Source organism: Nerophis lumbriciformis, linkage group LG31 (genome assembly GCF_033978685.3).
Source record: "Nerophis lumbriciformis linkage group LG31, RoL_Nlum_v2.1, whole genome shotgun sequence".
Classification (NCBI taxonomy): domain Eukaryota; kingdom Metazoa; phylum Chordata; class Actinopteri; order Syngnathiformes; family Syngnathidae; genus Nerophis; species Nerophis lumbriciformis.
In genome coordinates this window covers 2111679-2139169 of record NC_084578.2, presented here as the reverse complement: position 1 = coordinate 2139169, position 27491 = coordinate 2111679, and the positions used below count along the sequence as shown (strand labels likewise).

At 35.8% G+C, this 27491-nt stretch overlaps 1 protein-coding gene across 3 annotated transcripts; it reads right to left on the bottom strand.

The window, feature by feature from the left end:
- Positions 1-301: 301 nt before the first annotated feature.
- On the bottom strand, positions 302-14958 carry gja3 (gap junction protein, alpha 3). Of its 3 annotated transcripts, none has more exons than XM_061926108.2 (4): positions 14723-14958; positions 13871-13918; positions 10980-11033; positions 302-3646 (listed from the first exon to the last, which is right to left on the bottom strand). In XM_061926108.2, exon 4 carries the CDS (start codon positions 3624-3626, stop codon positions 2325-2327), a length of 1302 nt encoding a protein of 433 aa, XP_061782092.1. In that variant the 5' UTR covers positions 3627-3646; positions 10980-11033; positions 13871-13918; positions 14723-14958; the 3' UTR covers positions 302-2324. The 3 variants fall into 3 exon arrangements, with proteins under 3 accessions (XP_061782092.1, XP_061782093.1, XP_061782091.1); XM_061926109.2 differs by having other exon boundaries at positions 14739-14958; XM_061926107.2 differs by lacking the exon at positions 10980-11033.
- Between the last annotated feature and the right edge of the window lie 12533 nt (positions 14959-27491).

Sequence of the window (27491 nt, the reverse complement as noted above, 5' to 3'; positions counted from 1 at the left end):
GCTAAGTACAATCAACATACTGAGTGCACTCATCATGTGTGCGCTCAAAATGCAAAGTGCACTTATTAAGCACATTGAACATACTAAGTGCACTTAACAAGCTAAATGCCCTCAACACACTCAGCGTAATTAATATGCTAAGCGCACACAAAATGCTCTCAACATGCCAAGTGCAGTCAACATGCTAAGTACACTCAACATACTGAGTGCACTCATCATATGTGCACTCAACATGCTAAGTGCACTTAGTAAGCACATTCAACACGCTAAGTGCACTCAACAAGCTAAATGCCCCCAATGTAATAAACACACTCAACATACTAAGTGCACTCAACATACTCAGCGTAATTAACATACTAAGTGCACGCAAAATGCCCTCAACATGCCAAGTACAGTCAACATGCAAAGTACACTCAACATACTGAGTGCACTCAAAATGCAAAGTGCACTTATTAAGCACATTCAACATACTAAGTGCACTCAACAAGCTAAATGCCCTCAATATAATAAGTGCACTCAACATACTGAGTGCACTCATCATATGTGCAGTCAAAAGGCTAAGTGCACTTATTAAGCACATTCAACACACTAAGTGCACTCAACAAGCTAAATGCCCTCAATATAATAAACACACTCAACATACTAAGTGCACTCAACATACTCTGCGTAATTAACATGCTAAGTGCACGCAAAATGCCCTCAACATGCCAAGTACAGTCAACATGCAAAGTACACTCAACATACTGAGTGCACTCAAAATGCAAAGTGCACTTATTAAGCACATTCAACATAATAAGTGCACTCAACAAGCTAAATGCCCTCAATATAATAAGTGCACTCAACATACTGAGTGCACTCATCATATGTGCACTAAAAAGGCTAAGTGCACTTATTAAGCACATTCAACACACTAAGTGCACTCAACAAGCTAAATGCCCTCAATATAATAAACACACTCAACATACTAAGTGCACTCAACCTACTCAGCGTAATTAACATGCTAAGTGCACGCAAAATGCCCTCAACATGCCAAGTACAGTCAACATGCAAAGTACACTCAACATACTGAGTGCACTCAAAATACAAAGTGCACATATTAATCACATTCAACATAATAAGTGCACTCAACAAGCTAAATGCCCTCAATATAATAAGTGCACTCAACATACTGAGTGCACTCATCATAGGTGCAGTCAAAATGCTAAGTGCACTTATTAAGCACATTCAACACACTAAGTGCACTCAACAAGCTAAATGCCCTCAATATAATAAACATACTCAACATACTAAGTGCACTCAACATACTCAGCGTAATTAACATGCTAAGTGCACGCAAAATGCCCTCAACATGCCAAGTACAGTCAACATGCAAAGTACACTCAACATACTGAGTGCACTCAAAATGCAAAGTGCACTTATTAAGCACATTAAACATACTAAGTGCACTCGACAAGCTAAAAGCCCTCAATATAATAAGTGCACTCAACATACTAAGTGCACTCAGCATACTCAGCATAATTAACATGCTAAGCGCACGCAAAATGCCCTCAACATGCCCACTGCACTCAACATACTGAGTGCACTAATCATGTGCACTCAAAATGCAAAGTGCACTTATTAAGTGCATTTCAACATACTAAATGCACTTAACATGCTAAGCGCACGCAAAATGCCCTCAACATGCCCACTGCACTCAACATACTGAGTGCACTAATCATGTTATGTGCACTCAAAATGCAAAGTGCACTTATTAAGTGCATTTCAACATACTAAATGCACTTAACATGCTAAGTGACGCAACATGTTAAATGCCCTCAACATGCTATGCGCACTTAAAATGCAAAGTGCACGTATACTGTAGCATGTTGAGTGCACTTGAGCGCATTCAACATGCTAAGTACACTCAACAAGCTAAATGCCCTCAATATAATAAGCGCACTTAACATGACAAATACACTCAACATGCTGAGTGCACTCAATGTAATAAGCATACCCAACATGCTAAGTGCACTCAACATGCTAAGTGTGAGTACAGAAGTACATCATTTGAGACACAGCTAACGTCTTCAATCACGACAGCCGCCGTGTGGACGTTTGCGTCACGTCAGGGGGTGTGGCCAGGTGCATTGTGGGTGTTATAACCCCCCCCCCTCCCTCCCAGGGGGCGTAGCCAGGTGCATTGTGGGTGTCTAACCCCCCTGTCACGACACGAGCTCTCTAGGAGGCGTCGCTAATTAGTCCAGAAGAAAAGCCGATCTTCATGTTGACGCCAGATTATGTCCTTGGCTCCGCCTACCACGGCGTGCTTTAGAAGGGACAGACGTTTATACCGCCAGGTCATCGGGTCGGGCCCGGACGCTGCTGCTCTTGCTGGCCCGACTCAGCCGCCGGGGGTCCGTGGTGACCGTTAGCGGAGGCTTGTGCATCACCACCGCGGTGGTGGAATGGTTATCATCCGGATCGCTTTTCCCCTCGGCACAGCTGCCAGGGGCCGGGCTGGTGCTGATCAAGGAAGGAGGCGGGGCCTCGTCAGTAGGCAGCTGGGTGCCGGCAGATGAGGAAGACGAGGAGAGGGTGGGGGAGGTAGCCTTCATCTCCAAAGTCTGCTGCTCTGTGGCCAAGTTGGCCCAGTTCTGCTGCGCGGCCAACCGGTGGTTGTTGTTGTTGCTGATGTAGTAGTGGGAGGCGGGGTTGTGCTGGCGGAGGGCCTCCTCCCGCTGGAGGTTGCCCACCTTAAACTCCGCCCCCGTGGGCGGCGCGCGAGGCAGGAAGGCCCCGCTTCCAGCCGTCACGTCCATGTACTTGGAAGGGTATCCCCCGGTCCTCGGGGAAGAACACCCGGGCTGGGCGTGGTCCCGGCGCACCGACCCTTGCTCCGGCGTGAAGCCGGTAGTCACGCCCTGCCTGAGCTTCTTCCAGCCCAGGTGGTAGATCTCCAACAAGTTGAGGAAAAGCGACACGCACGCCACCACAAGCATGAAAATGATAAAAATGGTCTTCTCGGTGGGCCGCGAGATGAAGCAGTCCACGGTGTTGGGGCAGGGCCAGCGGGCGCACTTGTAGAGCGGCTTCAGCCGGAAGCCGTACAGGAAGTACTGGCCCAGGATGAAGCCCACCTCGAAGAGGGTCTTGAAGATGATATTGAGCACGTACGTGCGCAGCAAGGCACCCCGGATGCGGATTTTCCCGTGTTCGTCCCTGATTGGGGGCTTCTCCCTTTTAGTCCCGCCATTGTCCTCGCTGTCCTTAAAAAACAGGGCCTTCTCCTGAAAGCGGTTGACTTTGCGCCCGTTCTCCTCCTTCTCCTTGCGCTTCTCCTCCATGCGCACGATGTGCAGCACGTGTCCCAGGTAGATGAGCGTGGGTGTGGACACGAAGATGATCTGCAGCACCCAGAAGCGGGTGTGGGAGATGGGGAAGGCCTGGTCGTAGCACACGTTCTCACAGCCGGGCTGCTGCGTGTTGCACGTGAAGTCGGACTGCTCGTCGCCCCACACGTCCTCGGCGGCGGCGCCCAGCACCAGGATCCTGAAGATGAAGAGGACCGTCAGCCACACCTTGCCGATGACTGTGGAGTGCTCCTGGGCATTCTCCAGCAGACGCCCCAGAAAGCTCCAGTCGCCCATTCTTCACCGCAAAGTAGCTTCTGCAGGGGAGAGAGAGCAGGAGGTTACTTTCACTTTGGTACCGCAGCTCAGACCTCAACCCAGGATTCACACCTCATAATCTGCTGAACCACAGATCCAAGATCAGTACCATGACTACAGATTTTAGATCAGGACTATGGCTATAGCTCTCAGCTAAGGACCATGACCCCAGATCCAAGATCAGGACCATGACTACAGATCATAGTTCAGGACTATGATTATAGTTATCAGCTAAGGACCATGACCACAGATCTCAGATCAGTACCATGACTACAGATTTTAGATCAGGACTATGACTATAGCTCTCAGTTAAAGACCATGACCACAGCTAAGGACCATGACCACAGATCCAAGATCAGGACCATGACTACAGATTTTAGATCAGGACTATGACTATAGCTCTCAGCTAAGGACCATGACTACAGATCTGTTGGACCTTGACCACAGATCCAAGATCAGGACCATGACTACAGATCTGTTGGACTATGACCACAGATCCGAGATCAGGACCATGACTACAGCTTGTAGAACAGGACGATGACTATAGATCTCAGCTAAGGACCAAGACCACAGATCCAAGTTCAGGACCATGACTACAGATTTTAGATCACAACTATGACTATAGATCTCAGCTAAGGACCATGACTACAGATCTGTTGGACCTTGACCACAGATCCAAGATCAGGACCATGACTACAGATCTGTTGGACTATGACCACGGATCCAACATCAGGACCATGACTACAGATCTTAGATCAAGATCAGTACCATGACTAACAGATTTTAGATCAGGACTATGACTATAGCTCTCAGCTAAGGACCATGACCCCAGATCCAAGATCAGGACCATGACTACAGATCATAGTTCAGGACTATGATTATAGTTCTCAGCTAAGGACCATGACCACAGATCTCAGGTCAGTACTATGACTACAGATTTTAGATCAGGACTATGACTATAGCTCTCAGTTAAAGACCATGACCACAGCTAAGGACCATGACCACAGATCCAAGATCAGGACCATGACTACAGATTTTAGATCAGGACTATGACTATAGCTCTCAGCTAAGGACCATGACTACAGATCTGTTGGACCTTGACCACAGATCCAAGATCAGGACCATGACTACAGATCTGTTGGACTATGACCACAGATCCGAGATCAGGACCATGACTACAGCTTGTAGAACAGGACGATGACTATAGCTCTCAGCTAAGGACCAAGACCACAGATCCAAGTTCAGGACCATGACTACAGATTTTAGATCACAACTATGACTATAGATCTCAGCTAAGGACCATGACTACAGATCTGTTGGACCTTGACCACAGATCCAAGATCAGGACCATGACTACAGATATGTTGGACTATGACCACGGATCCAAGATCAGGACCATGACTACAGATCTTAGATCAAGATCAGTACCATGACTAACAGATTTTAGATCAGGACTATGACTATAGCTCTCAGCTAAGGACCATGACCCCAGATCCAAGATCAGGACCATGACTACAGATCATAGTTCAGGACTATGATTATAGTTCTCAGCTAAGGACCATGACCACAGATCTCAGATCAGTACCATGACTACAGATTTTAGATCAGGACTATGACTATAGCTCTCAGTTAAGGACCATGACCACAGCTAAGGACCATGACCACAGATCCAAGATCAGGACCATGACTACAGATCATAGCTCAGGACTATGATTATAGTTCTCAGCTAAGGACCACGAGTACAGATCTGTTCAACCATGACCACAGATCTTAGATCTGTACCATGACTACAGATTTTAGATTAGGACTATGATTATAGATCGCAGGTAAGGACCATGACTACAGGTTTGTTGGACCATGACCACAGATCCAAGATCAGGACTATTATTACAGTTCTTAGTTTAGGACTATGACCACAGATCCCGGATCAGGACCCCCGACTACAGATCTTAGCTCAGGACAATGACCACAGATCCAAGATCAGGACCATGACTACAGCTTTTAGAACAGGACGATGACTATAGATCTCAGCTAAGGACCAAGACCACAGATCCAAGTTCAGGACCATGACTACAGATTTTAGATCACAACTATGACTATAGATCTCAGCTAAGGACCATGACTACAGATCTGTTGGACCTTGACCACAGATCCAAGATCAGGACCATGACTACAGATCTGTTGGACTATGACCACGGATCCAAGATCAGGACCATGACTACAGATCTTACATCAAGATCAGTACCATGACTACAGATTTTAGATCAGGACTATGACTATAGCTCTCAGCTAAGGACCATGACCCCAGATCCAAGATCAGGACCATGACTACAGATCATAGTTCAGGACTATGATTATAGTTCTCAGCTAAGGACCATGACCACAGATCTCAGATCAGTACCATGACTACAGATTTTAGATCAGGACTATGACTATAGCTCTCAGCTAAGGACCATGACCACAGCTAAGGACCATGACCACAGATCCAAGATCAGGACCATGACTACAGATCATAGCTCAGGACTATGATTATAGTTCTCAGCTAAGGACCACAAGTACAGATCTGTTCAACCATGACCACAGATCTTAGATCAGTACCATGACTACAGATTTTAGATTAGGACTATGATTATAGATCTCAGGTAAGGACCATGACTACAGATCTGTTGGACCATGACCACAGATCCAAGATCAGGACTATTATTACAGTGCTTAGTTTAAGACTATGACCACAGATCCCGGATCAGGACCCCCCGACTACAGATCTTAGCTCAGGACAATGACCACAGATCCAAGATCAGGACCATGACTACAGCTTTTAGAACAGGACGATGACTATAGATCTCAGCTAAGGACCATGACTACAGATCTGTTGGACCTTGACCACAGATCCAAGATCAGTACCATGACTACAGATCTGTTGGACTATGACCACGGATCCAAGATCAGGACCATGACTACAGATCTTAGATCAACATCAGTACCATGACTACAGATTTTAGATCAGGACTATGACTATAGCTCTCAGCTAAGGACCATGACCCCAGATCCAAGTTCTGGACCATGACTACAGATCATAGTTCAGGACTATGATTATAGTTCTCAGCTAAAGACCATGACCACAGATCTCAGATCAGTACCATGACTACAGATTTTAGATCAGGACTATGACTATAGCTCTCAGCTAAGGACCATGACCACAGCTAAGGACCATGACCACAGATCCAAGATCAGGACCATGACTACAGATCATAGCTCAGGACTATGATTATAGTTCTCAGCTAAGGACCACGAGTACAGATCTGTTCAACCATGACCACAGATCTTAGATCTGTACCATGACTACAGATTTTAGATTAGGACTATGATTATAGATCTCAGGTAAGGACCATGACTACAGATCTGTTGGACCATGACCACAGATCCAAGGTCAGGACTATTATTACAGTACTTAGTTTAGGACTATGACCACAGATCCCGGATCAGGACCCCCGACTACAGATCTTAGCTCAGGACAATGACCACAGATCCAAGATCAGGACCATGACTACAGCTTGTAGAACAAGACGATGACTATAGATCTCAGCTAAGGACCAAGACCACAGATCCAAGTTCAGGACCATGACTACAGATTTTAGATCACAACTATGACTATAGATCTCAGCTAAGGACCATGACTACAGATCTGTTGGACCTTGACCACAGATCCAAGATCAGGACCGTGACTACAGATCTGTTGGACTATGACCACGGATCCAAGATCAGGACCATGATTACAGATCTTAGATCAGGACCATGACCATAGATCTCAGATCAGTACCATGACTACTCAGTGGTTAGAGTGTCCACCCTGAGATCGGTAGGTTGTGAGTTCAAACCCCGGCCAAGTCATACCAAAAACTATAAAAATGGGAGCCATTACCTCCCTGCTTGGCACTCAGTATCAAGGGTTGGAATTGGGGGTTAAATCACCAAAAATTATTCCCGGGCGCGGCCACCGCTGCTGCTCACTGCTCCCCTCACCTCCCAATGCAGAGGAGAAATTTCACCACACCTAGTGTGTGTGTGTGACAATCATTGGTACTTTAACTTTAACTACAGATCTTAGATCAGGTCTATGACTATAGTTCCCAGCTAAGGACCATGATTACTGACTACAGATCGTTGGACCATGACCACAGATCCAAGATCAGGACCATGACTACAGATCTTAGATCAGGACCATGACCATAGATCTCAGATCAGGACCATGACTACATATTTTAGATCAGGGCTATCACTATAGATCTCAGCTATAGATCAGTACCATGATTACAGATCTTAGTTTAGGACCATGACTACAGATTTTAGATCAGGACTATGACTATAGAACTCAGCTAAAGACAATGACTACAGATCTGCTGGAACATGACCGCATATCCCAGATCAGTACCATGATTACAGATCTTAGTTTAGAACTATGACTTCAGATCAGGACCACGACTTCAAGACCTCATATCAGAACCTTAACTCCAGACATTAGATCAGGACCATGACCATAGATCTCAGATCAGGACCATGACTACATATTTTAGATCAGGGCTATCACTATAGATCTCAGCTATAGATCAGTACCATGATTACAGATCTTAGTTTAGGACCATGACCACAGGTCTCAGGTCAGGACCATGACTACAGATTTTAGATCAGGATTATGACTATAGAACCCAGCTAAAGACCATGACTACAGATCTGCTGGAACATGACCGCATATCCCAGTTCAGTACCATGATTACAGATCTTAGTTCAGAACTATGACTTCAGATCAGGACCACGACTTCAAGACCTCATATCAGAACCTTAGATCAGGACCATGACCACATATCTGCTGGACCTTGACTACAGATCCCAGATCAGGAAGATGACTACATGAAGTCCATGACTACAGATGTCAAATCAGGACCATGACAATAGATCTCGGATCAAGACCATGACCACAGATCCCAGATCAGGATCAAGACCATGTGACCATCGAGTGAACTAACGAAACACAAAACTTGGGGGGGGGGAAAGTTAGCGATGCTAATAACTGCTAGAAAGACAAGCTAACGTTGCCAAATGTTAAAATATTAATTAACATATTTTCATTCAAAATTATTAATGTAACATATTTTTATTCAATATTATTAATGTAATATATTTTATTCAATATTATTAATGTAAAAATGTTTTATTCAATATTATTAATGTAACATTTTTCTTCAATATTATTAATGTAACATATTTTATTCAATATTATTAATGTAAAAATGTTTTATTCAATATTATTAATGTAATATATTTTATTCAATATTATTAATGTAAAAATGTTTTATTCAATATTATTAATGTAACATTTTTCTTCAATATTATTAATGTAACATTTTTCTTCAATATTATTAATGTAACCTATTTTTCTTCAATATTATTAATGTAACATATTTTTCTTCAATATTATTAATGTAACATATTTTTCTTCGATATTATTAATGTAACATATTTCTATTCACTATTATTAATGTAAAAATGTTTTATTCAATATTATTAATGTATGTAACATTTTTATTCAATATTATTAATGTAAAAATGTTTTGTTCAATATTATTAATGTAACGGTTTTATTCAATATTATTAATGTAAAATGTTTTATTCAATATTATTAATGTAACATATTTTTCTTAAATATTAATATAACATTTGTATTCAACATTATTAATGTAAACAATTTTGTATTCAGTACTGTTAATGTAAAATTTTTATTCAAAATTATTAATGTAACATTTTTCTTCAATATTATTAATGTAATATATTTTATTCAATATTATTAATGTAAAAATGTTTTATTCAATATTATTAATGTCACATATTTTTCTTCAATATTATTAATGTAGCATATTTTTCTTCGATATTATTAATGTAACATATTTTTATTCAATATTATTAATGTAAAAATGTTTTATTCAATATTATTAATGTAACATTTTTATTCAATATTATTAATGTAAAATGTTTTATTCAATATTATTAATGTAATATATTTTTTTCAATATTATTAATGTAAAAATGTTTTATTCAATATTATTAATGTAATATATTTTATTCAATATTATTAATGTAAAAATGTTTTATTCAATATTATTAATGTAACATATTTTTATTCAATATTATTAATGTAATATATTTTATTCAATATTATTAATGTAAAAATGTTTTATTCAATATTATTAATGTAACATTTTTCTTCAATATTATTAATGTAACATATCTTTCTTCAATATTATTAACATATTTGTATTCACTATTATTAATGTAACATTTTTATTCAATATTATTAATGTAAAATGTTTTATTCAATATTATTAATGTAACATATTTTTCTTCAATATTATTAATGTAACATATTTTTCTTCGATATTATTAATGTAACATATTTTTATTCACTATTATTAATGTAAAAATGTTTTATTAAGTATTATTAATGTAACATTTTTATTCAATATTATTAATGTAAAAATGTTTTATTCAATATTATTAATGTAACATATTTTTCTTCAATATTATTAATGTAACATATTTTTCTTCGATATTATTAATGTAACATATTTTTATTCACTATTATTAATGTAAAAATGTTTTATTCAGTATTATTAATGTAACATTTTTATTCAATATTATTAATGTAAAAATGTTTTATTCAATATTATTAATGTAAAATTTTTATTCAATATTATTAATGTAAAATGTTTTATTCAATATTATTAATGTAACATATTTTTCTTGAATATTAATATAACATTTTTATTCAATATTATTAATGTAAACAATTTTGTATTCAATACTGTTAATGTAAAATTTTTATTCAATATTATTAATGTAACATTTATATTATTTATGCAACATATTTTAACTTTAACTTAACTTAACTTTAATCAAATATTAATTGCGTGTAAATATGATGTGTGTGAGTGTGTGTGAGTGTGTGTGTGTGTGTGTGTGCGTGCGTGTACTTGAACACATTTTTTATATCTATTGAATATAAAAAGTATTTGTGGGTAAAACAATTTCAACATATTATATAACATAACTATAGAAAATATTTAAATATAAAATAAAAATATAAAAAATACATAAATGTCATATAAAATATAATATACATATGTACACTTATAATACTATAATGTAAATATAAAATATAATAATAATAATATAACTATAATGCAAATATAAAAAGTATATAAGACAAATAAATCAAATATATAAATATGATATATTCTAAACCCCCCCCCCCCCCAGCTCGCTGTGTAGCGTGCTAACCTCGCTCACCGCTCCACTGGACAGCAGGCATGTGCTGACATCAGCATTATCTTGCTGCAAAACACACACACACACACACACACACACACACACACACACACACACACACACACACGATGACATAGAGCAGTGCACAACTGTCTGCACTGTACATCACATTGTAATTATGTCTAATATTAATAAACACTATTGTAATAATGTCAAATATTAATAAACACGTATTGTAATTATGTCGAATATTAATAAACATTATTATTGTAATTATGTCAAATATTAATAAACACTTATTGTAAGTATGTCAAATATTAATAAACACTATTATTGTTATTATGTCAAATATTAATAAACACTTTTATTGTAATTATGTCAAATATTAATAAACACTATTGTACTTATGTCAAATATTAACAGACAGTTATTACTGTAATGTCCAATATTAATAAACAATATTGTAATGATGTCAAACGTTAATAAACACTATTGTAATTATGTCAAATATCAAAAAACACTATTGTAATTATGTCAAACATGAATAAACACGTATTGTAATTATGTCAAAAATAATAAACACTATTATTATATTTATGTCAAATAATAAACACTATTATTGTAATTATGTCAACTATTAATAAACACTATTATTATTGTACTGATGTCAAATAATAAACAGCAGTATTGTAATTTTGTCAAACATTAACAAACACTATTATTGTAATTATGTAAAATATTAATAAACACTATTATTATTGTGATGATGTCAAATATGAATAAACACTATCATTGTAATTATGTCAAATATTAAACACTATAATTGTAATTATGTCAAATATTATTAAACACTGTTATTGTAATTTGCCAAATATTAATAAACACTATAATTATTGTAATTGTGTCAAATATGAATACAAACTATTGTTTTTATGTCAAATAGTTAACTCTATTAATACTGTAATATAGATAATTACTGTAATAATTATTAGGCTCTTGTAATTGTGTCAAATATGAATCACTATCATTTGTAATATTACTGTAATTATGTCAAATAAATACTTTTATTATCACTGTAAATATTGTAAACAAATTATAATAACAGTCATTAAATATAATTATTATGTAGTTATTTAAGTCTTCATAAATAATGTAATTAAATATAATTATTATATAGTTAATAAAGTCATCATCAACAATGAAATTAGACATGATTATTATATAGTTAATAAAGTTATCAATAATGTAATTAAATATAATTATTATATAGTTAATAAAGCCATCAATAATAAAATACAATATAATTATTATATAGTTAATAAAGTCATCAGCATTAATTACATGTAATATAATGATATAGTTAATAAAGTCATCATCAACAATGAAATTAGATATGATTATTATATAGTTAATAAAGTTATCAATAATGTAATTAAATATAATTATTATATAGTTAATAAAGCCATCAATAATAAAATACAATATAATTATTATATAGTTAATAAAGTCATCAGCATTAATTACATGTAATATAATGATATAGTTAATAAAGTCATCATCAACAATGAAATTAGATATGATTATTATATAGTTAATAAAGTTATCAATAATGTAATTAAATATAATTATTATATAGTTAATAAAGCCATCAATAATAAAATACAATATAATTATTATATAGTTAATAAAGTCATCATCAATAATTAAATTAAATATAATTATTATATAGTTAATAAAGTCATCATCAATGGGACTAAGCGGTAGAAAATGGATGGATGGATAATTATATATAGTTAATAAAATTATCAGCAACAATTCAATTTGATGTGATTATTATATAGTTAATAAAATCATCATCAATAATTACATTTAATATAATTATATAGTTAATAAAGTCATCATCAATAATGAAATTAAATATAATTATTATATAGTTAATAAAGTCATCATCAACAATGAAATTAGATATGATTATTATATAGTTAATAAAGTTATCAATAATGTAATTAAATATAATTATTATATGGTTAAAAAGAGTCATCAATAATGAAATTCAATATAATGAATATATAGTTGATAAAGTCATCATCAATAATGAAGTTCAATATAATTATAAAGTTAATAAAGTCATCAATAATTAAATTAAATATAGTGATTATATAGTTAATAAAGCCATCAATAATAAAATACAATATAATTATTATATAGTTAATAAAGTCATCAGCATTAATTACATGTAATATAATGATATAGTTAATAAAGTCATCATCAATAATTAAATTAAATATAATTATTATATAGTTAATAAAGTCATCATCGATGGGACTAAGCGGTAGAAAATGGATGGATGGATAATTATATATAGTTAATAAAATGATCAGCAACAATTCAATTTGATATGATTATTATATAGTTAATAAAATCATCATCAATAATTACATTTAATATAATTATATAGTTAATAAAGTCATCATCAATAATTACATTTTATATAATTATATAGTTAAAGTCATCATCAATAATGAAATTAAATATAATTATTATAGAGTTAATAAAGTCATCATCAATAATTAAATATAATTATTATATAGTTAATAAAGTCATTATCAATAATGTAATTAAATGTAATTATTATATAGTTAATAAAATCATCAATATATGATTGAGTGAGAAAGTAACTTTTTTTTTTACGTAATTTTGTTTCATTGCTGAACTGAAGAGAAAATACAAGTTGAAAAAGATGTTCTTATGTAACGTACGTGTGTGTGAGTGTGTGTGTGTGTGTGTGTGTGTGTGTGTGTGTGTGTGTGATGAAAGCAACGCCTGCTGTCAGTCATAAAAGCGGACATCAAAGGATAAAAAAAACAATTCACGAATAAAATGAAAGCGAAAGCAAAACTTACTAAGTGGTTGCTTCAAGAAGAATAAATCCATGGAGTGAAGTTTCTCACCTGCAGGGAGAACATTTTATCCATCATTCTTGATTTGAATGATTCCATCAACTTGATTTTCTGCTGCGTTTGCACTTTCAAGGAGAAATGAGCTGTGCTTCTACCTGCTCCTTTTCACAATGTCGCACAGTTATGTGACCACTACACACACACACACACACACACACACACACACAGTGAGGAAAAGTTGAGCAAAAGTAAGTGATGGCGTGTGTGAAGTCACACACACACACACACACACACACACACACACACACACACACACACACACACACACACACACACACACACACACACACACACACACACCTATAAGCCAGCAGGCAGAAGACATTGAAAGAACGTTGAGAAGTTGTTGAATGAGCTCCTGACTTTGAAGAAGTCCACACAACATCTTTGTCACCACCTTTAATCAATGTTGGCTTGTGACCTTCATTTGACATTGAAATTTGCTCATTTCCCAACGGATATTCCACAGCTTGATTATAACGTTTAATCAATGTCAGGTTGTGATGTTGACTTGACATTGGAATTTGGTCATTTTCCCAAGCAACAACGTTGATACAACGTTAGACATCATGGTTGTGTTAATTTATACAAACACAACTATTTTGCAACATTGTTTCAACGTCAGTTTTGAAGGACATGTACGTGTGATCAATGTTGTATCAATGCCTGCTGACACACACACACACACACACACACACTATAGTGACAATGCAGAGGCTGCCAGAGTGCACTTTAGTGTGTGTGTGTGTGTGTGTGTGTGTTCCTCACATGTCGTGTGTAGTTGTGTACTTTTACCTGCAGAAGTGGTCACCTGTCAAGGGGGGCAAGCCCGGCGCTCGGCCATCCTCACATGTCCTCAGAGGGGGGGGGAAGACGCACACGCACACACACTCCAGACGTCCCACAAAAGTTTGTCCACTCCACCACCGCGACGACTCAGGTGACCTCTGACCCACAAGTTGTGCTGTGAAAAGAGCAAAGAAAAACAAAAACAAGCTGCACTTTAGGGGAGGACTCGGCTGCTGCTGCCAGCCATGTCTGCACCGTCACAATGCAGGGACACACACACACACACACACACACCACGCCCCTGCCAGCAGACCACAATCAACGTGCACAAATAAAAACTTTCTGTACAGGAATTTCAACATCAAACTTCCCCCTAACAAGGTCAATCAGTGAGAATATAAAGAACATTTAAATTCAATTAAAACCAGCAAAATGTCCATTTTATGATTCAACAATGTTACATTTTTACTATTTTTATGCATTTGATTGTGTGTCTGGGTGCTTTTGATTGGCCCAGGACACAAAACATTAAAGTAACAGAGTGGAAAAACACATTTTATATACATATATATATATATATATATATATATATATATATAAATATATACTCCAAACAGATCTGATCAAAATAGTATCAATCTCAGAGAGATTCCTGAATCATTTTGAGAGATAACGATGAAGCCATATTATAACATTATATATAACAATATAATTATTATATAGTTAATTAAGTCATCATAAATAATGTAATTAAATATAATTATTATATAATTAATCAAGTCATCATCAACAATGAAATCAAATATAATTATTATATAGTTAATAAAGTTATCAATAATGTAATTAAATATAATTATTATATAGTTAAAAAGAGTCATCAATAATTGAATTAAATGTAATTATTATATAGTTAATAAAGCCATCAATAGTTAAATAAAATATAATTATTATATAGTTAATAAAGTCATCAGCATTAATTAAATGTAATATAATTATATAGTTAATAAAGTCATCAGCATTAATTAAATGTAATATAATTATTATATAGTTAATAAAGTCATCAGCATTAATTGAATGTAATATAATTATATAGTTAATAAAGTCATCAATAATTAAATTTAATATAATTATTATATTTAATAAAGTCATCATCAATAATTAAATGTAATATAATTATATAGTTAATAAAGTCATCATCAATAATGAAATTAAATATAATTATATAGTTAATAAAGTCATAATCAATAATGAAATTAAATATAATTATTATATAGTTAATAAAGTCATCAGCATTAATTAAATGTAATATAATTGTATAGTTAATAAAGTAATCAATAATTCAATTTAATATAATTATTATATTTAATAAAGTCATCATCAATAATTAAATTTAATATAATTATTACATAGTTAATAAAGTCATCAGCATTAATTAAATGTAATATAATTATATAGTTAATAAAGTCATCATCAATAATGAAATTAAATATAATTATTATATAGTTAATGAAGTCATCAGTGTTAATTAAATGTAATATAATTATATAGTTGATAAAGTAATCAATAATTCAATTTAATATAATTATTATATTTAATAAAGTCATCATCAATAATTAAATTTAATATAGTTATTATATAGTCAATAAAGTCATCATCAATAATTAAATTGAATATAATTATATAGTTAATAAAGTCATCATCAATAATGAAATTAAATATAATTATTATATAGTTAATGAAGTCATCAGTGTTAATTAAATGTAATATAATTGTATAGTTAATAAAGTAATCAATAATTCAATTTAATATAATTATTGTATTTAATAAAGTCATCATCAATAATTAAATTTAATATAATTATTATATAGTTAATAAAGTCATCATCAATAATTAAATTTAATATAATTATATAGTTAATAAAGTCATCATCAATAATGAAATTAAATATAATTATTATATAGTTAATGAAGTCATCAGTGTTAATTAAATGTAATATAATTATATAGTTAATAAAGTCATCATCAATAATTAAATTATATAATTGATAAAGTCATCATCAATAATTAAATTAAATATAATTATTATATAGTTAAAGTCATCAATAATGACATTAAAGTAATTATATATAGTTAATAAAGTCATCATCAATAATGAAATTAAATATAATTATTATATAGTTAATGAAGTCATCAGTGTTAATTAAATGTAATATAATTATATAGTTAAAGTCATCATCAATAATTAAATTATATAATTGATAAAGTCATCATCAATAATGAAATTAAATATAATTATTATATAGTTAAAGTCATCAATAATGACATTAAAATAATTATAAATAGTTAATAAAGTCATTATCAATAATGTAATTAAATGTAATTATTATATAGTTAATAAAGTCATCATCAATAATTAAATTTAATAGAATTATTATATTTAATAAAGTCATCATCAATAATTAAATATCATATAATTATTATATAGTTAATAAAGTCATCATCAATAATTAAATTTAATATAATTATATAGTTAATAAAGTCATCATCAATAATGAAATTAAATATAATTATTATATAGTTAATAAAGTCATCAGCATTAATTAAATGTAATATAATTATATAGTTAATAAAGTCATCAATAATGTAACTAAATATAATTATTATATAGTTAATGAAGTCATCAGTGTTAATTAAATGTAATATAATTATATAGTTAATAAAGTCATCATCAATAATTAAATTATATAATTGATAAAGTCATCATCAATAATGAAATTAAATATAATTATTATATAGTTAAAGTTATCAATAATGACATTATTATATATAGTTAATTAAGTAATAATCAATAATGTAACTAAATATAATTATTATATAGTTAATAAAGTCATTATCAATAATGTAATTAAATGTAATTATTATATAGTCAATAAAGTCATCAGCATTAATGTAATTATTATATAATTAATGAAATCATCAATATATGATGCATGATGTATATATGGGCAGCACGGTGGCAGAGGGGTTAGTGCGTCTGCCTCACAATACGAAGGTCCTGAGTAGTCGTGAGTCGGGATCTTTCTGTGTGGAGTTTGCATGTTCTATCGTGACTGCGTGGGTTCTACTCCGGCTTCCTCCCACCTCCAAAGACATGCACCTGGGGATAGGCCCCTCCCACCTCCAAAGACATGCACCTGGGGATAGGCCCCTCCCACCTCCAAAGACATGCACCTGGGGATAGGCCCCTCCCACCTCCAAAGACATGCACCTGGGGATAGGCCCCTCCCACCTCCAAAGACATGCACCTGGGGATAGGCCCCTCCCACCTCCAAAGACATGCACCTGGGGATAGGCCCCTCCCACCTCCAAAGACATGCACCTGGGGATAGGCTCCTCCCACCTCCAAAGACATGCACCTGGGGATAAGTTGATTGGCAACACTAAATGGTCCCTAGTGTGTGAATGTCAGTGTGAATGTTGTCTGTCTATCTGTGTTGGCCCTGTGATGAGGTGGTGACTTGTCCAGGGTGTACACCGCCTTCCGCCCAAATGCAGCTGAGATAGGCTCCAGCACCCCCCAAAAAGGGACAAGCGGGAGGAAATGGATGGATGGATCAATATATGATTGAGTTAAAAAATATGTTCTTATGTAACGTGTGTGTGTGTGTGTGTGTGTGTGTGTGTGTGTGTGTGTGTGTGTGTTTTATATAAAATAGTATCAATCTCAGAGAGATTCCTGAGTCATTTTGAGAGATAACGATGAAGCCAGTCACGTGATAGTGTGACGCAGAGGAGGAACCACAGATCCCTTCCCCATCAACAACAATACTAATCAAGCAGACTTTGCCAGAGCCGACAAATTATGATCCTGCACTTTTATGTTTTTGAGCCCGAATACACAGGATGAGAAGTTTTAGAAGCCGAGTCGATGGATGCAGTTTTATTGTGACGCTATAGCATTAGCATCATTGCTAGGTGCTAAGTACAAACTAACCATAATAAATTATTATAAAACAAACACTTACTGTAATAGTTCCACTGTCGCTGAGATGTCGACTGATGGGACGCTAACATAATCCCGTTTAGATGAAGAATAAGTCGCAATCCTCACAAAGTAAGGCGTTTTCTGACGGAGAGTTTATTAAGGAGTGCTTATTGGACTCTGTTGCGCTGATATGTCCGGAGAAGAGGGGCGCATTTGACAACGTGTCACTCTCCCGACGCACTGTAACGAGGCGGGTTGAGACCATCGCTGGAAACTCGGAGCTTCGGCTGAAGAACAGAACGGCCGACTTTGACTGTTTTTCGCTGGCTTCGGATGAGAGCTGCGATGTACGTGACACCGCCCAGCTGCTCATCTTCTTACGTGGGATAACTGCAGACTTTCGAATCACGGAGGAGCTGGCAGCCATGCAGTCAATTAAAAGGGACAACCACAGGTAATGACTTGTTCACATAGGTAAATGCGTGTTTGAACTGAAATGGGACAAGCTGGCAGGTGTGACAACAGATGGTTGTCCAAATCTGACGGGGAAAAATGTTGGACTTTTAAAGAGGATGCAGGATAAAGTGACAGAAATGGACATTTTTGCATTGTATTATACATCAGGAAGTGTTGTGTAAGACAGTGTTAAAAATAAAACCATCAAAAGCAATCTGCTTTTGTATAAAGTTAAGTTAGGTTAAATGAAATTATTATTATTATATATTTTACGGTATATCAAAAATAATTTGAGCAAAATGTAATTGAAATATATTCAGTGTGGCCCTCGGGTTGCTCATGCGGCCCCCGGTAAAAAAATTAATTGCCCACCCCTGCTCTACTAGTGTCATGTCTGTGTAATCATGTTTTGTTTTGTTTAGTTATTGGACTCTTTAGTTTCTGGCTTTTCACTCCCTTGTCTTGTTTCCATGGTTACCCATTAGTTTCACCTGTTCCACGTTTGGACTCATTGTGCACTCTTGTTTGTCACCATAGCAACCCATTAGTTTTCACCTGCCCTCGCGACTCACGCACCTGTCTTTAATCATGTCACTATTATTTAAAGCCATTGTTGCCAGGAAGTCTCCCTGGCGACATCACACCCCTGACTTTCTGCTTCTCACTCTGTTTACCTCTGCGCACTTCATGCCATGTCAAGTAAGTTTTTTTCGATTCATGCCACAGTTAGCGACTTTTGTTCATGTACACTAGTGATGGGTTGATGAGGCGTCATGAAGCGTTTCGACACATTGCAAAACTGTATTGATACTGTGTCGATACTGTGTCACTAAATACTGACATCTGCTGGACATTAAAAATCCCTACAGGCAACCTATGGACCGACTCAACTGACACTGATTTGATGCCCTAGTACAGGGGTCACCAAACCAAAAACTACTTCTTGGGTACTGATTAATGCGAAGGGCTACCAGTTTGATACACACTTAAATAAATAAATATATTGTCATTTGTAAGTTACACGTAAGTGTGATTTAAACAAGAATAGCTAAATAAATACATTTATATATATATTTTAAAAATGGTTATTTCTGTCTGTCATTCCGTCGTACATTTGTTTTTCCTTTTACGGAAGGTTTTTTGTAGAGAATAAATGATGAAAAAAAACACTTAATTGAACGGTTTAAAAGAGGAGAAAACACGAAAAAAATTAAAATAACATTTTGAAACATAGTTTATCTTCAATTTCGACTCTTTAAAATTCAAAATTCAACCGACAAAAAGAAGAGAAAAACTAGCTCATTTGAATCTTATTGAAAAAATTTAAAAAAATAATTTATGGAACATCATTAGTAATTTTTCCTGATTAAGATACATTTTAGAATTTTGATGACATGTTTTAAATTGTTTAAAATCCAATCTGCACTTTGTTAGAATATTTAACAAATTGGACCAAGCTATATTTCTAACAAAGACAAATCAGTATTTCTTCTAGATTTTCCAGAACAAACATTTTAAAAGAAATTCAAAATACTTTGAAATAAGATTTAAATTTGATTCTACGGATTTTCTAGATTTGCCAGAATAATTTTTTTGAATTTTAATCATAGTAAGTTTGAAGAAATATTTCACAAATATTCTTTGTCGAAAAACCAGAAGCTAAAATATTTATTATTCTTTACAATAAAAAAAATAAATAATTTTTTTTACTTGAACATTGATTTAAATTGTCAGGAAAGAAGAGGAAGAAATTTAAAAGGTAAAAAAGTATATTTGTTTAAAAATCCTAAAATCATTTTTAAGGTTGTATTTTTTCTCTAAAATTGTATTTCTAAAAGTAATAAGAAGCAAAGTAAAAAAATAAATGAATTTATTTAAACAAGTGAAGACCCATCCATCCATCCATTTTCTACCGCTTATTCCAAGTGAAGACCAAGTCTTTAAAATATTTTCTTGGATTTTCAAATTCTATTTGAGTTTTGTCTCTTTTAGAATCAAAAATGTCGAGCAAAGCGAGACCAGCTTGCTAGTAAATAAATACAATTTAAAAAATAGAGGCAGCTCACTGGTAAGTGCTGCTCTTTGAGCTATTTTTAGAACAGGCCAGCAGGCGACTGATCTGGTCCTTACGGGCTACCTGGTGACCGCGGGCACCGCGTTGTTCCTTTGTTAGTGTAAAATAAATAATGTCTTCACCTTCACGCCATGTCTGGTCCAAATGTTCATTTGCACCACGGGAGAACAAACTACGCCATAGTCCAAGTCTTGGTAACTAGCAGGTGAGAGATGCGTGAATTATAATCTAAATTTGACTTTTAGCAAGTTAAGAAGGGGAACCGGAGGGTGTGTTCTAACTATCGTGGGATCACACTCCTCAGCCTTCCCGGTAAGGTCTATTCAGGTGTACTGGAGAGGAGGCTACGCCGGATAGTCCAACCTCGGATTCAGGAGGAACAGTGTGGTTTTCGTCCTGGTCGTGGAACCGTGGACCAGCTCTATACTCTGGGCAGGGTCCTTGAGGGTGCATGGGAGTTTGCCCAACCAGTCTACATGTGTTTTGTGGACTTGGAGAAGGCATTGGACCGTGTCCCTCGGGAAGTCCTGTGGGGAGTGCTCAGAGAGTACGGGGTATCGGACTGTCTGATTGTGGCAGTCCGCTCCCTGTATGATCAGTGTCAGAGCTTGGTCCGCATTGCCGGCAGTAAGTCGGACACGTTTCCAGTGAGGGTTGGACTCCGCCAAGGCTGCCCTTTGTCACCCATTCTGTTCTGAACTTTTATGGACAGAATCTCTAGGCGCAGTCGAGGCGTTGAGGGGATCTGGTTTGGTGGCTGCAGGATTAGGTCTCTGCTTTTTGCAGATGATGTGGTCCTGATGGCTTCATCTGGCCAGGATCTTCAGCTCTCACTGGATCGGTTCGCAGCCGAGTGTGAAGCGACTGGGATGAGAATCAGCACCTGCAAGTCCGAGTCCATGGTTCTCGCCCGGAAAAGGGTGGAGTGCCATCTCCGGGTTGGGGAGGAGATCTTGCCCCAAGTGGAGGAGTTCAAGTACCTCGGAGTCTTGTTCACGAGTGAGGGAAGAGTGGATCGTGAGATCGACAGGCAGATCGGTGCGGCGTCCTCAGTAATGCGGACGCTGTATTGATCCGTTGTGGTGAAGAAAAAGCTGAGCCGGAAGGCAAAGCTCTCAATTTACCGGTTGATCTACGTTCCCATCCTCACCTATGGTCATGAGCTTTGGGTTATGACCGAAAAGACAAGATCACGGGTACAAGCGGCCCAAATGAGTTTCCTCCGCCGGGTGGCGGGGCTCTCCCTTAGAGATAGGGTGAGAAGCTCTGTCATCCGGGGGGAGCTCAAAGTAAAGCCGCTGCTCCTCCACATGGAGAGGAGCCAGATGAGGTGGTTCGGGCATCTGGTCAGGATGCCACCCGAACGCCTCCCTAGGTAGGTGTTTAGGGCATGTCCGACCGGTAGGAGGCCACGGGGAAGACCCAGGACACGCTGGGAAGACTATGTCTCCCGGCTGGCCTGGGAACGCCTCGGGATCCCCCGGGAGGAGCTGGACGAAGTGGCTGGGGAGAGGGAAGTCTGGGCTTCCCTGCTTAGGCTGCTGCCCCCGCGACCCGACCTCGGATAAGCGGAAGAAGATGGATGGATGGATGGAGAGGAAGCAGAAGCAGTGCGTCAACAACAGCAGCGTAAGCTAGCATTAGCTCACTGCTATCAATGCGCCGCTAAAATAGTCCGTCTGCGTTAGCGCTTGTAATAACAATATCACTCATATTTGCTTCATTTTCAGCTCTCCACATGTCAATGGAGGATTGTTGGCATTTTCTAGAGAGTATAGTGAGAGGAGCCTCCATCTACAACAAAAAAGTAGCCAAAATTTGTGGAATGAGAAATATTTGGCGGGCCAACAAAAAAGTAGCCACACTTTGGACAAGCGTGAAAACACAAACTATGATTTTTCCGTCGCATTACAATACCGTCAATCATTCTTTACGACTTGTAATCAGACGTCTCACTCCACAACTTTTTTTCCCAGAGCGTTGCTATTCCTGGACGTCCCCGCCAGGACAAAGACAAGTTCCTCGTGTGGATGCGATTAGCGCCGCCGCTAAAATAAGACACTTGTTGAAAGCTGATACAGGGCAGCGCTGCACACACACACACACACACACACACACACACACACACACACACACACACACACAAAGTAAACACACATGTCACATGGGAAAGAAAAGTGTGAGGAAGACTTGCTGTCAAAGCTGCTGCTGCTAGCTTATTCACTGTAGCGCATGCTAGCTAGCAGGCGCCATTTTACGATTTTTATTTCCTATTATCTTACAAACGTTCTCCTGATGAATCTTTTCAGTCATCAGAAAATGTACCTACAGAGTGAGACGTCACTACGGAGATGCATACTTGCCAATCCTCCCGGATTTTCCGGGAGACTCCCGAAATTCAGCGCCTCTCCCGGAAACCTCCCGGGACAAATTTTCTCCCGAAAATCTCCCGAAATTCAGGCGGAGCTGGAGGGGGCGTGGCCTCCATGCGGACCTGAGTCCGCTTTCCCACAATATAAAGAACGTCTACAGTAAAGCAGTTCGTCTGCCGTAAACAGCAATGTTGTGACACTCTTAAACAGGACAATACTGCCATCTAGTGCATTTGATGAAAGCACTTTTGTGCGTGCCACACATCAATGCATCATCAGAGAGGGTGTTCAGCATGGTTAGAAAAATAGTGACAGAGAATAGAACAAGGATGGACAATTCAACCCTTAACTCAACAATGAGTAGATGAGTGTTATGTGTGTGTATATGTGTAAATAAATGAACACTGAAATTCAAGTATTTATTTTATTTATATCCATCCATCCATCCATTTTCTACCGCTTATTCCCTTTGGGGTAGCGGGGGGCGCTGGAGCCTATCTCAGCTACAATCGGGCGGAAGGCGGGGTACACCCCGGACAAGTCGCCACCTCATCGCAGGGCCAACACAGATAGACAGACAACATTCACACTCACATTCAAGTATATATAGCTAGAATTCACTGAAAGTCAATTATTTGTTATATATATATATATATATATATATATATATATATATATATATATATATATATATATATATATATATATATATATATATATATATATATATATATATATATATATATATATATATATCCATCCATCCATCCATTTGCTACCGCTTATTCCCTTCGGGGTCGCGGGGATATATATTTATGAAATACTTGACTTGGTGAATTCTAGCTGTAAATATACTCCTCCCCTCTTAACCACGCCCCCAACCACGCCCACATGTTTTATCTGTCACACATATTTTAATCTGTTACACATGTTTTTATTTGCTACACATTTTTTATGTGTTACACATCTTTGTATCTGTTACACATGTTTTTATCTGTGAGTTGTTTGTATCTGTTACACATGTTTTATCTGTTACAAATGTTTTTGTGTTACACATCTTTGTATCCGTTACACACGCTTTTATCTGTCACATGTTTGTATCTGTTACACATCTTTGTATCCTTTGCACACACTTTTATCCGTCACACGTTTTATCTGTTACACATGTATCTGTTACACATGTTTGTATCTGTCACACATGTTTTATCTGTTACACATGTTTTTATGTTACACATCTTTGTATCCGTTACACACGCTTGTATCCGTCACACATTTTTGTATCTGTTACACATGTATGTATCTGTTACACATGTGTTTATCTGTTACACATGTTTGTATCTGTTACAGTTGTTTTTATCTGTTACACATCTTTGTATCCTTTGCACACACTTTTATCCGTCACACATGTTGTATCTGTTACACATGTTTTATCTGTTACACATGTTTTTATCTGTTACACATGTTTTTATGTGTTACACATGTTTTTATGTGTTACACATATTTGTATATGTTACACATCTTTGTATCTGTTACGCCTGTTTTTATCTGTTACACGTTTTTTTATCTGTTAGTTGTTTGCATCTGTTACACGTGTTTATCTGTTACACATGTTTTTATGTGTTACACATCTTTGTATCTGTCACACATCTTTGTATCTGTCACGCGTGTGTTTGTCTGTTACACATGTTCATATCTGTTACACATGTTCATATCTGTTACACATGTTTTTATGTGTTACACAGGTTTTATGTGTTACACATCTTTGTATCCGTCACACATTTGTATCCATCACACACGTTTGTATCCATCACACATGTTTGTATCTGTCACACATTGTTGTGTCTGTTACACATTTGAGTCACTAAAGAAGCGCATTTGAGTCACTAGAGAAAAGCGCTATATAAATATAATTCACTTCACTTCACTACATGTTTGTATCTGTTACACATGTTTGTATCTGTTACATGTGTTTGTATCCATTACACATGTTTGTATCTGTTACACATGTTTGTACCTGTTACGCATGTTTGTATCTGTTACACATGTTTTTAATCTGTTACACATGTTTTTAATCTGTTACACATTTGTATCCGTTACACATGTTTGTATCCGTTACACATGTTCATATCTGTTACACATGTTCATATCTGTTACACATGTTCATATCTGTTACACATGTTTTTATGTGTTACACAGGTTTTATGTGTTACACATCTTTGTATCCGTCACACATTTGTATCCATCACACACGTTTGTATCCATCACACGTTTGTATCTGTCACACATCGTTGTGTCTGTTACACATTTGAGTCACTAAAGAAGCGCATTTGAGTCACTAGAGAAAAGCGCTATATAAATATAATTCACTTCACTTCACTACATGTTTGTATCTGTTACACATGTTTTTAATCTCTTACACATGTTTTAATCTGTTACACATTTGTATCCGTTACACATGTTTGTATCCGTTACACATGTTTGTATCTGTTACACATGTTTTTATCTGTTACACATCTTTGTATCCGTCACACATGTTTGTATCCGTTACACATGTTTTTGTGTGTTACACATCTTTGTATGTGTTACGCATGTTTGTATCTGTTACACATGTTTGTACCTGTTACACATGTTTGTATCTTTTACACATGTTTTTATCTGTTACACGTTTGTATCCGTTACACATGTTTTTATCTGTTACACATGTTTGTATCCATTACACATGTTTTTATCTGTTACACATGTTAGTATCCATTACACATGTTTGTATCTGTTACACATGTTTTTATCTGTTACACATCTTTGTATCCGTCACACATGTTTGTATCCGTTACACATGTTTTTGTGTGTTACACATCTTTGAATGTGTTACGCATGTTTGTATCCATTACACATGTTTTTGTGTGTTACACATCTTTGTATGTGTTACGCATGTTTGTATCTGTTACACATGTTTGTACCTGTTACACATGTTTGTATCTGTTACACATGTTTTTATCTGTTACACGTTTGTATCCGTTACACATGTTTTTATCCGTTACACATGTTTGTATCTGTTACACATGTTTTCATCTGTTACACATCTTTGTATCCGTCACACATGTTTGTATCCGTGACACATGTTTTTGTGTGTTACACATCTTTGTATGTGTTACGCATGTTTGTATCTGTTACACATGTTTGTATCCGTTACACATGTTTGTATCTGTTACACATGTTTTTATCTGTTACACATCTTTGTATCCGTCACACATGTTTGTATCCGTTACACATGTTTTTGTGTGTTACACATCTTTGTATGTGTTACGCATGTTTGTATCTGTTACACATGTTTGTACCTGTTACACATGTTTGTATCTGTTACACATGTTTTTATCTGTTACACGTTTGTATCTGTTACACATGTTTGTATCCGTTACACATGTTTGTATCTGTTACACATGTTTTTATCTGTTACACATCTTTGTATCCGTCACACATGTTTGTATCCGTTACACATGTTTTTGTGTGTTACACATCTTTGTATGTGTTACGCATGTTTGTATCTGCTACACATGTTTTTGTGTGTTACACATCTTTGTATGTGTTACGCATGTTTGTATCTGTCACACGTGTTTGTCTGTTACACATGTTTGTATCTGTTACACATGTTTGTACCTGTTACACATGTTTGTATCTGTTACACATGTTTTTATCTGTTACACGTTTGTATCCGTTACACATGTTTTTATCCGTTACACATGTTTGTATCTGTTACACATGTTTTCATCTGTTACACATCTTTGTATCCGTCACACATGTTTGTATCCGTGACACATGTTTTTGTGTGTTACACATCTTTGTATGTGTTACGCATGTTTGTATCTGTTACACATGTTTGTATCCGTTACAC